This window comes from Balaenoptera physalus, assembly GCF_965194825.1.
Source record: "Balaenoptera physalus genome assembly, chromosome: 6".
Lineage (NCBI taxonomy): Eukaryota > Metazoa > Chordata > Mammalia > Artiodactyla > Balaenopteridae > Balaenoptera > Balaenoptera physalus.
Genome location: NC_138885.1, coordinates 128,048,489 through 128,059,632, shown reverse-complemented (window position 1 = coordinate 128,059,632; position 11,144 = coordinate 128,048,489). Strand labels below are relative to the sequence as shown.

Genomic DNA, 11,144 nt, shown 5'->3' with positions numbered 1-11,144 from the left:
CTGTTTTCCCTTAGAGGTAAGGTGATGTTTCTCTACAATTGCTTTCAGTATTTTGTCTTTGTCTTTAATTTTTAGACGTTTGACTATGATATGCCTTTGTGTGGATTTCTTTGGGTTTATTATGTTGGGATTTTGCTCAGCTTCTTGAACCTATAGCTTTAAGTCTTTTGCCAAATTTGGGGATTTTTTTCAGCCATTTTTCTTCACATGTTCTTGGGACTGTGTTCGTCTCCTTTCCTTCTTTTCTTTTTCTAGCATATATTCTCTCCTTTGTTCATATTGGATAATCCGTTTGAAATTCCTCTTGAAATCTTCCTTGTTCCTGGTAGGATGAGTAATTTTCTGTAAAGCCTGCACATTTAGGGTACTATGTTAGGAGACTGTGACTCTCACTTGGTTTTGGTGGCTTCGGTGACACCAAGGCAGGGAGGGAAGGCTGATACTTCCTGCTGGAGTTTTCACTGATACCACCTGGGCTGGGGGTTTGGGATGCCTCCTAAGAGCCTAGACGTGGTATTCATAGAATGAATCTAGGTGCCTCACTTGGTCTTTGATGGCATGGGTTGAGTGGGGCCACAGGATTGTTTTATTTGATGCTCTGCAGGACTGAAGCTGTTATTTTCTGCAGAGTTTCTGTCTTTCTGGGCTGTCCCTTTCCTGGTCCTTTGGCTAAAGAGAAGAGACCTTTTCTGTCTGCATTCATGGACATTTCTGGTTTTGTCAGCTCCTTCAGCTCCAAGTCTGGGACATCTGAGGCCAAAAGAAAAGCCCGGGAACTCACTATCTTGTCATTCTTGGGTCCCAAGGTCTCTAGCTTGCCGACCTTCTTCTGTCCATCCTTCTGTCTTCTTATGCTTGTCTTACAATCTCCAGAGCTTTTATTTGTGATTACCAGGAGGAATAGGGCCAAGTGCATGTCCTCCATCGTCCCATTTGTGGAAGTCCCATAGTTTTCTTTAAATATTTTTTTATTTAATAAAAAAAGATCATAATCAACAGTACCCTCATCTTAACAGTCATTTGCTATTATCAATGTCTTCCTTCTTAAAACAATTGTCATTCTTGCTCAAGGAGACGCTGAAGCAGAAAATACAGATTTTTTTGTGACAGCCCTTCCTTCCAGGGCCTGGTGCTGGCCTCTGATGGATGACCACTGTCATAGGTTCTGAAATCTCTATGTGCACACAGGCTTCTAACAGATGAGGTATGAGTGAATCACAATTAAGCAAAATGAGTTCGTTGCAGAATTGTGAGAATAGAATCTAATCCAAGTAAAGGCAAAATAGTTGGCAGATCAAAGAGCATTGCTCTGAGTGATGAACCATTACATGGTAGAAGACAAATAAAGATAAAATTGAGAGAGGCAGCCAAAGGGGTGGTGCACGACCAGAGGGGAATGTAGGCATTGCCAGGAGTAGAGCCTGAATGTGGGAAAGTGGGTGAACTTCAGGGTTCAGACTGCTTTCCCAGAGAGAGAGAGAGAGAGAGAGGAGGGGACGAGACTTTGAGGCGGGGAGAGAGAAATTCTGTCGGAGTCACCTCTGCTGGGCACAGGGAGAGGCAGGGAAAACTCAGAAGGCGCCACTGGCAACGAAGACTGGAGTTGCCTAGGAGGAGGGCAGGAGCTGGGTAGAAGGGTTGGAGCTTTGGCCAAGCGCACTTGCAAGATCAGAGGGGACGCCCGGGAGGAGACTATCTGGCGGTCGCAGGGTGCAACGCTTCCCCGCCCGGGCGGAGCGAGGCTCAGACAGCACCCTGCCGCGGTGGTCCCAGCCCGCGCGCCCCTGTGCCCGCGCGCGTCTGTCTCTGCGCTCTGGGAACCGGGTCCTAGCACCGCAGACTTCCCATCCCTCGCCCGCCCTTTCCGTCTTTCTTCTCAACGCGCCCATAGACAATGGATGGCAACTCCCTGCTCTCCACGCCAAGGTAAGACCTGCTTCCCCCTCTGCCCAACCCAGTGCCCATCAATCTCCGTTCTCTGCTACGAGTCGCTCACGAACTTGCCCTGCGGGCGCCGCGGTCTGTGCGGGGCTCGCGAGGAAACCGAGGACCCTGAACTTACAATTAAGTCCGGCCGCGGCTGTGCGAGGAGCTCTGGGGAGATCGAGGTCCCTGTCAACTGGCCCACCGGGAGCGGTGCTGGGTGAGCCTGCGAGCCAGAGCAGCGCAGGGTGGGAGAGAGCTCGTGTCAGCCTCTGGGGCGGGGGGCTGGGGAAGCCTGGAGCTTGGACTTTCTGTGGACCCAGCCTGGAGAGGTGTCGCGCCCTGTAGAGAGACAGGGTCCAAGGCAGGGATGAAAATAGGAGGGAGCAGCGCTAGGGTAAAGTACCCCTACCTCCCGTCCCTCTGGACCCGGGCGAGTGTCTGCGGTTGCTGGGCTGGGGAGAGAGAGATGGGAGCGATTGCCCCTAACGCCCGACCGACCTAGACTGCCCCCGACGGAGACCCTGGATAGAACAGACCTCTGTCCGCCCCAGTCCCACCCGCCTCAGCTGCCCCCAACCTCCTGCCAGGCCACGAGTTCCTCCTTAACATCTCTGGCCTCCAGCGTTCCCCGACCACACCAGCCCTGGGGTCCGCACACGGGGGAGTCGGGACCCCCACCTTAGACGCTGCCAGGTGGCAGCAACATATTTTCCCTGATTTGCGTTTCGTCCTGTCTCCTCTCCCTTTGCCTCTGCTCCGCGGTCCTTCCAACTCAGTCCTTTGCGAATCGAAGGAACAGATTTTAATGTTTCTACCCGCATAAACCTCAGGGGTGAATTGAGGCGGTCACTGGTTGGGTTCCGCCAGCCGGGCAGGTGGCTTTTGCTCTCTTTGTGCTCCGCGCGGAGCGTGCGCACCGAGAGCGCAGGATGCTGCCGCCGGCACAGCCCCACCCTTCCTAGGCAAAAGGGGCTTCGTGTTGACCGTTCTGTCATCCCTTCCTTCCTCTTTTCCCCAAGCGAACGTTTAGGCAGCTTCCCGCCGCGTATCAGGCACTGGGATAAACATATGAAGCTCGAATTCTTGGAGAGCACGTCAATCCAACATCCACAGGCTAAAGCACACACGGAGCTGGTACTACACTGCCGAGTAGTCGAGATGGGGGTGGGCCTGGAGCGGGGAGTGGTAGAGGAGGACGGACACCGCTCTTCAACCCTGTTAAAGACTGCCATCTAGAGGCGCAAAGTATTTATATTCCGTAAGGAAATAGAGCTTTCCCAGCTCCGCAGGCATTTCCTCTTTGAGCATCCCTTCCCCGGCGGGCTAGCAAAGGGCTCTAAAAAGATTTCTAAGCGTGGCCTGAAGCTGCTCAAATCTTTGTGAAGCCAAACACGGTCAAACTACCACTAAGTCATTCCATTCCATCCTAATGTATGAAAAAGTTAATAAGAACCACAGGAATACTTTTTAAAACTTCAGATAGATAGATAGATGGATAGATAGATAGATAGATAGATAGATAGATAGATAGATAGATAGATGATAGATAGATAGATGATAGATAGATAGATGATAGATAGATAGATAGATAGATAGATAGATAGATAGATAGATAGATAGATGATAGATAGATAGTCATTATTTTTAGTTTAAAGTGTGAGGCATTTGAAAGTCAAGCAAACTGGGGGTTCACTTTCTGCCCTGTCTGTTCTACAGCCTAAGATCTTTAGAATTGAAATGGTGAGCTGTGTGGTTCCAACATCCCAAGAGAGACATTTTCGATAGGAGAGTGCTTGCTCTAAATCCAGTATTGCTGACCAATACTGTCGTGCTCGAATCGGGATTATATATCTATTCAAATGCTGAGACATTTTCTAAAATATTAGAAACACATTATGCCAATAACTCCTTAAAATTATTTCTATTGCAGTACTCTAAAGTGACCTTTTAAAGAGCAAACTAACTGCAGTGAAATTGCTCTGTATCTTGTAGTAGCCTGTAAAAATTTTAATATAGAATTAACATCAGCTGCAGCGAATTAAACCTTTTGAATATTACTGTTTATTCACCAAGACACGTCACATTTCTACAACTCAGTGTAATAATTCAGCTACTTTATTAGGGTCCTTATTCATATAAAAAGACTCAGTCCATTTTATCGCCTATTTCATTGACTACAAGAAATCCAATTTTCTTTCTATAATATTTAATTGATATGCCAAAAATGAACTAGAATTTTAAAACAATGTGTAGAAATATTATATTCATTGTACCACTTGGCCACAAAACTTTGAAATTTAGATAATTGATGACGATACTTTATACAAACTTTTCAAGAAAATGGCACTCAAGGGGAAAAATCAAATTGTTATAAATCAATATCTGTGTTGTCAAAATCTGAAATGTTTTCAGTATCTAATAAAATTAAGCTGGTGATTATAAATCACTGTTTCTCTTAAGAATTATAAAACAATTTGACACTAACAATTGGGCAGATATGACAAAATGATTTTGTAATATATCAAGTTAATTATGGAATATATTTTTGTGTTGGATTTTAGATTTTAAATTTTTTAATGAATCAAAGATAGAAATTACTGAAATTTTAATCAGTGTTCTGTGGAGATTGATCTTATAATTTTATTTGATGCATATACTTTAGAAATTTTGAAGGATGGTTTTTTAAAAAGGAATTATTTATGGTTTTTTTAAGTTATCCCACTGAATTACCTTATCTCTGTGAAAGCTCCAATGAGGTTTTACTTTGAATATTTTCATCTTTAAATGTGCAGTGTTATGTGGATTACATTACAGATTTGTTTAAACCACTGTTTATCAAAGCTGGGAGGTGTCTCAAAGAAGGAAGCTGAGCTGTGGAAGGATGAAATTTTCCTGTGTTAGTTGCATTGTAGACCCAGAACCCAAATGTTTTCTGACTAGTAGTCTAGTTCAAGGAAAAAAAAAAGAGGGATTTTTTCTTTTTCTTTTTTTTTTTTTAGATCTAAAAGTTTGGGTAAAGATTCTTTAGTCATCTCTTTTACAAAAAGTTTATTTGATTTGCTAAGGTTACATAACTAGGAATTATGAAAATAAAACAGAATCCAGGATTCTCACCCAGTGTGTTCTATTGCTGTAGTACATTATACTACAATACATAGTTACCTCTTACAAAAGGAATGTCGGTCTCACATTGGTAACTAGTGTGTGGATAGTAAAGTTGGTATTTTTTAAATGTTATTCCATATATTAAATTATTTGATCATCACATCCCTGTGAGTTAATTATGACAGATATAATTGTCTCCACTTCCTTGTTGAAAAAATTGGAGTAAAAAGAAATTAAATGAAGAAAATAATTAGATTAAAAAATCTACACAGTAGTATGTAGCAGAGCTAGGTTGTCTACAAAGTTCTTCTGACTTCAAGTTCAGTTTTCTTTTTTGTATTGATTGAAAATCCACACTTTATTTTAACTAGGGGTAGAGGGGAAGAGATCCTGGTGCACAGTTTGGACAAACGCTGATATCATTAGAACACATGGGGGCAGACTAAAAGCCAGATCTTCATTTAAAGCCAGCAAACGGTGAAAATACCACTTTTGCAAACAGAAATAATTTGTCACCTTGACCGTATTTAAGCTTGAATTTGAAATTTAAGAAAGATGCCTTCTCTTATTTTCTAAGTCACTTGCAGTTTTTATAATTTAGTTTTGTTCTTTTTATTCTGTTTGGCTTACTGGATTCTATTTCAGTAATAATGTCAGGTTTTTTATTGGAGTATAGATGATTTACAATGTTGTGTTAGTTTCAGGTGTACAGCAAAGTGATTCAGTTATACATATACATATATCCATTCTTTTTCAGATACGTTTCCCACTTAGGTTATTACAGAATATTGAGTAGAATTCCCTGTGCTATACAGTAGGTCCTTGTTGATTATCTATTTTATATATAGTAGTGTGTATATATGCTAATCCCAAACACCTAATTTCCCCCCTCCATGGCACTCTGAATGAAAAAAACATTAAAGACAGACTTTTGAAAAATAGGTATTTTGATTTAAATTTCCCATCAGTTTATTTTAACCAAGCCTAAGTTTAACCTAGCAATAAAACTAAAGCCCATCAGAATCAAAATTTTGTCTCTAAGAATGTTAGTTTTATGGGAAAACAAACAAACAAACTATTTTTTTAATGGGGCAAGCAACCCAATGCTATAAACTAAAGTCCTCCATCAACAACTTTTTATTGAAAGATTATCTGTTTTCAAATTTAAATAAAAAGAGAAATTCAAGAGCATATTTACATTTCTATTTTTCTATTTATCAGAAACTCCGAAAAAAATTAATCTATCACCCTTAGCAAGTTGGGGATCAGGGACAAATATCCGATTCTGTCTTAAATCTAAACTTGAGATTATTCTCTATCTTGGAATGCATGTTCTTTACAAGACCAGAGCTGATGTGGCCACATTCCCCAATTTATAATTCTCAGGGAAACGCTGCCCAGGAGGTGCTATTTATTATAGAGAAAGAAACTAGAAATTAGAAAGCCCTGGTGCTCAGGACTCTGAGATCCTACATTGCTGAGGGGTAACAAATATCTGAAGAAGAGCTGGAAACTGTGAAGGCAGTTTCCCATAGAAACATTATAAAAAGTCCTGAAACCCACCATTTGTGCTACTTTTCACACCCTGACACTTTTAGGGGCCCCTGATCTCCATCCCTGTGGTTCCTTTAGTAAACTATGTATCTGCTGCCAGATAATCAATTTGCAAATGAACTATTAGAACTCATCTCATTCACAAAGGGCACCTTCATCTAGTATTATTCATCTGAATGGAGTTTTACTCTGTGATTGAAGGTTACGGCTATAAGGAATTGTAAGGAGGGGAAGAGGAAAAAATGGTGTATTTGATATTGGGAGACTATTGGGAGATGTAGTGCTTAATGCTGTTCTTAACTTAACGGTTGTGACTGTGGAATTAATTGCTTGACTTGTTGATTCTCCGCCTCCTCCTGTTTACAATAACGTATACCCTACATATACTGATCTTCTGGGTCCTTTTCACTTCTAACCGTCTCTAATGCCATGACCTTTATTGTAGCAGTGACTCTCAACTGGGCATGATATGGATAAGCATCTCATTCTCTTGAAATATACAGGCAAAACCAAGGCATTAAAAAAACAAAAAACAAAAAAACCCGAAGAAACACTCACCCATCCAAAAGAAAGCCCAGTTCAGAGAATGGGTTAACTTGTTTTTAAATCCCCATCAACCTGAGTTTCAGAATGAGCAAAACGTGGAGCAGAGCCCTCAACCAATCCATGATGGACACATAGGATGAGAAAGAAATAGACCTTTGTCATTTTAATCCCCTGGGATTTTGGAGTTGTTTGATTCTGCTGCATCACCTAGCCCACTGTGCCTTACCCTGTCACCTTCAGGCTTGAAATGGTAGGTGGTCTGATGGGCTGCTGACTCGCTTGTGAAGGTTTCCAAAGGATCTCACAGATTCTCTTCTTGCCCAGAACTTCAAAATATCCTCATCACTATCTAACAGTATATTCCTGGTGTAGTGATATAAGGATGGGGTTGGAGAAAGGGAGGAATGGAACTCACCCTAATTGTTGAATCAGTCAGGAACAAGGCCATATAGACCAGTTCTAGGCAATAACAATAAATACAGGGACCTGTAGGTCTCTCCTCCTAAGGACATGGAGTGCGAACTAGGAATCTCACTCATCCTGATATCAGTTCACACCCTGCCCATTTCACAGTCTCACACAACTGCTGCTATTTAAGGACATAGTAGGGCATCATCTACACATTTAACTCATGCAAATTCAATACTACACGTTCATTTTCCTTTTTTATTCTTCCATTTCTCTGGCTCTTTTTCATTATTAAAAATATGGTAAGCTTATATTTAACTTGTATTTCTATCACATACTGTATATTTCTATATAGTATGCACACACCAAAAAACAAAACTTTATTAGACTTTTTCGCAAAATCCAACATGCCATGATTTATAAGCTTCTTAAAGGATTTTCAAAGGTTATTTTGACTCCACACAATTTTCAAGATAGGCTATGACATTAGACCTGAAATCCCACATTAGCTGCTTCTCTGTTTCACAGTGATTGTCAAAACACTGATTTTGGTAACATGTCTCCATGAGAAGAGGAAGACTGGAGAGTCAATCAGGCAGCACTCTCTCCTGACACCTTCATGATTCTGGGATAGAGGAAGACCCAGTTCCTGCCCTCCTTGCATATCATCTTGGTGGCAGTTGGGCTTTGTGAGGAAGGAGACATACTAGGAAGTTGATACCCAGCACCCCGCGACTAGATTCTCTTTTCATTTCCTGAGTGACCTCTCTCAGGCTAACCAAATGGATCAGTCCTCTTTTTGATTCTCAGCGCATTGACATGAAGGAGAGTTGACCCCTAACTTCTTAAAACAAGTTTTCCCTAATGAGAAATTTACCTACACGATATGCCTTTTGAAATTTCACATCCCTTTCTCTCTGTGCTGAGGAAATGGGAACCCATTGAGCATGGGATGTTGGAGCTCCAGAGGACATTGGTAATGGCCACCTTGCTCAGCCCTTTTCCTTTACAGATTAAAAAACTGAAGTCAAGAAAAGTTAAATGAATTAATCAAATCATACAAATATTTATAGATGGGGCCAAGAATGAAATCCTGACCTCCTGATTCCTATACTTACCACTGCATTGGATTTATTAAAATAATAATAATAGTCAGCTCCAAAAAGTAGTTGGAAGCTCTTGGAATTTTGGGGTACAACAGAACTTGTCAATCACCTATGTCTAAATACCTTTCTTATTTTTCCTTAAGAAAAATAATATTTTTATGATTGCTCATGTCTCCATTTCACTTCAGCTGCCAGAAATGCCAGAAACAAGTTAAAAGTTTAATTATGACAACAGTGTAGGAGTTTACAACTTAAATATCTATGCTGATTTTAACCATGATACTAACCTCTTGCCATAATGTCTATTTTCCTTAGCGGAGTTTTAACTCATGTTCGACCATTTTATTGTATATATATTTTCTGTTAGCTGTCATAAATTTTTAGTGGAACAAGATGGATATCCATTATTAAACCAATCGTGCAGTCAGTCAATCAGTTTCTTTATAAGCAATGCAAAAGAATAATGTTCCTCTGTATTAGAAGAATTAAATTGATTGTGACAAATTGGAACTCATATGGATCAATGGTCTATTCATATTTAATTAGACTTTCTTTGATGACAGACTGACTGTATCTGAAAAGTCATAAGCAGTTTCTTCAAAGTGATTATTAGATTATTAACATTAAAGTAAAACCAGCTGTTTTAGAATAAATGTAAAATAAAATGTGAAAGTTTTGTGGGATGTAATTCTCAATTACTTATTAAACATGATGTTACACATTTATTTTAAATGTATGTGGATACGTAATGAATATCAATTTGTATCAAGGGTATTATTACCTAAAAGTGCCATTTTTAGTTTGTACATTTTACATTTCAGACTATTTTGCTCAGGTGTTAAAATGCATTAAATAAAATAATAAGAATTTTAAAATATTTAGTTTTGCTTCCAAAGATACAAGGAGAATTGATCATTTTCTCCCATACTTCAGTATTAACGTAAGTTAAACAACATACTTAGTTGTTTCTGTCCTAAAAATCTATAATTTTGAACATAATAAAAAGAACAGAATAAGAATTCAGTAAATGACTTCTGATACATTGTGCCTATGAATAGATTTATCTGTTCAATTACAGTTTGATCTGCCAGTTCTTCCACTTAATTTATGCAGACAAAAACATTCAGTAATTTGTCTGGGTAATTCAGACCAAAAATCCTATAAAAATAAAAAATACTTGTCTACTTGAAAGGAAAGAATGAAACCTAGTGACTTGAATGCCATTTCATCATGTGAGGATAATTGGAACCTGGAAAAGGGCACATAAATTTCCTACAGAGAAGACTAAACGTCATTAAATAGTGAACAAAATCTGTTTGATTAGAAATTTATCTTTAAGAATAATAAAATTTATAAAAATCAGTTCAATTTATCAATATTTTAAAAATAGAAAGTGTGAATTATGTAATAAACAAATAATGAATGTGGTGTTGATCGGATTGGAAGATCATAATTTTTCCTTTAAAGTTGTATGTTAACATGGCACTTTCTGTCACAATATCATGAAGAATGTCAGTTCTGTAAATATATTCAGTAGCCTCATCAGTTGTGCCAATTGTTCTTTTAAGTCCGATTCTCAAATCAGTCCCCTGTGAAATATCTGTCATGTCACAAACCTCACTGATTTTCTCTTCCTCCGATTTTAACTGATCTCGCTCAGACTCTCATTTGCCGACAGTTTGATATGTGATAAAGAGTTCTCCCACATCATTTTCTTCTCCTTTCTGAAACCCTGCATTTTATGCAAGATTTGCCATTTCAATTTATTAATGTTTTATTTAAATAAAACTCACGACATCTTAAATCACCAACAGGCAACTACCAAAGGTGTTGATGCCATGGGCAGAGATAAACACTCAAGTTAGGTGAGGAGGGATCTTCGCTGGAGAGTAATTGTGAGCTGTCAGTCCATTAGTTAGTGAAACTTTCGCTTTCTTACACAACCTTTTAACTGAAAAGACTGGAAAATGAATAACAAGGACACCTGATCTTTGGGGAGACAATTTGCAATGACTTTAAATTTACCAGATTTTCTCCATTGAAGGCACTGCTGAAAATCTTTTCCATTTTTCCAAACATTATCTTATAGATGAGTGCATTATCTAATGAAGCAATGCAGGTACAATGACTATTTCAAAAACCTCAAACAATCTGCTGTAGTTCTCCACTGTAGTTAAGACTACAGAGGTCTTTCTGTTTCCAAAATATCTCACAATTATTAGTCCATTTTTAACATACAGGAAGTAATTTGAATTGAATGAATGAAAAACACCAAACAGTGTTCCAGGATAAATGTCAATCCTTTTCTTCTCCCTTTCTATAAGACTACCGTGTTGATCAAAGTCTAAAAGGCAACAAGTATATCAATTGGATTAAAACCGTGTGGTAGGTCTTCTAACGGTGTCTGTGGTGACCAAGGCCTGGATGAAACAGATCCAGGTCTAATCCCTCACAGTCACCGAATCACTAATCCCTATAATGGGTCCCTTTATGCCTCTG

General features: G+C 39.5%; 1 protein-coding gene across 2 annotated transcripts in view; it reads left to right on the top strand.

The window, feature by feature from the left end:
* The first annotated feature begins 1,787 nt into the window (after positions 1-1,787).
* The window catches only part of SPHKAP (SPHK1 interactor, AKAP domain containing), a 167,922-nt gene continuing 158,565 nt past the window's right edge, over positions 1,788-11,144 (top strand). For both annotated transcript variants that reach the window (XM_082464601.1, XM_082464599.1), the window contains exon 1: positions 1,788-1,926. In XM_082464601.1, the coding sequence (XP_082320727.1) occupies positions 1,895-1,926 (32 nt within the window). In that variant the 5' untranslated portion in view covers positions 1,788-1,894. The remainder of the gene's footprint in view (positions 1,927-11,144) is intronic.